General features: G+C 48.6%; 1 protein-coding gene across 1 annotated transcript; it reads left to right on the forward strand.

Moving 5' to 3' along the window:
- Positions 1–157: 157 nt before the first annotated feature.
- LOTGIDRAFT_176821 (hypothetical protein) lies at positions 158–797 on the forward strand (the record flags this gene model as incomplete). The annotated part of the gene is made up of 1 exon (XM_009060830.1): positions 158–797. A coding segment is annotated over one exon (640 nt), but the record flags the coding sequence as incomplete, so codon positions are not given.
- Between the last annotated feature and the right edge of the window lie 151 nt (positions 798–948).

Raw genomic sequence — 948 nt, forward strand, 5'->3', positions numbered from 1 at the left:
AGTTGGACCGTACAGTTTGGATGGTTATGATCGGGACAACAACGTCGCCTACGAATTTTTTGGTTGTGCCTTCCACGGTTGTCCCACGTGCTATCCTGGACCCGTTCAAGACGTCAAACATTTCCACCCTTACGACCCCTCACGAACCATGAGAAAAATGTACGCTCAAACCATGCAACGACTCGATGATTTGAAAACCAAGCTCGGTCTGGGGGACCTCGTGACCGTTTGGGAGTGTCAGGTGGAATCGCGGAGACGGACCAACCAAGACATGGAGGAATTTTTCCACGCTTTGGAAACCAACGGCTGGCCAAATCCCGAACCACTCTTTCCCCGAGACGCTTTTTTCGGCGGAAGGACCAATGCCATCCAACTGATGGCCGTGCCTAAAGAGAACGAAGAAATCCGATACTTGGACGTGGTATCCTTGTATCCATACATTTGCAAATATGGTCGGTTCCCTATCAACGAACCCGAGATCGTCGTTTCACCAGATCAACAGAACTGGCAACAGTACGAGGGATTGATACAATGTAAAGTCGTACCACCGAGACGACTCTACCACCCCGTTCTGCCTTTCAGATGGAACAACAAAACCACGTTTCCACTGTGTCGTTCCTGTATTATGGAGAATATGCAGGAGTCTGAGATTAGCGAATACGTGCCTTGTGCCCATTCCGACGACGAAAGAGCCTTGGTCGGCACCTACGTGTCCCTCGAACTCAAGAAAGCCGCTTCTCTGGGATATAAAGTCATTCAAGTCTTCGAAGTGTGGCATTGGGCCGAAGAAAAATGGAGTCAGTACGACACTCAGACCAAAACGGGAGGGTTGTTCACGGGATACATTGACCACTACTTAAAAACTAAAATGGAAAGTAGTGGTTACCCTTCGGAATGTCGCACTGACCAAGAAAAAGCCCAATTTATTGCAGACGTCTACCAAAAAGA

Source organism: Lottia gigantea (genome assembly GCF_000327385.1).
Source record: "Lottia gigantea unplaced genomic scaffold LOTGIsca_4415, whole genome shotgun sequence".
NCBI lineage: Eukaryota > Metazoa > Mollusca > Gastropoda > Lottiidae > Lottia > Lottia gigantea.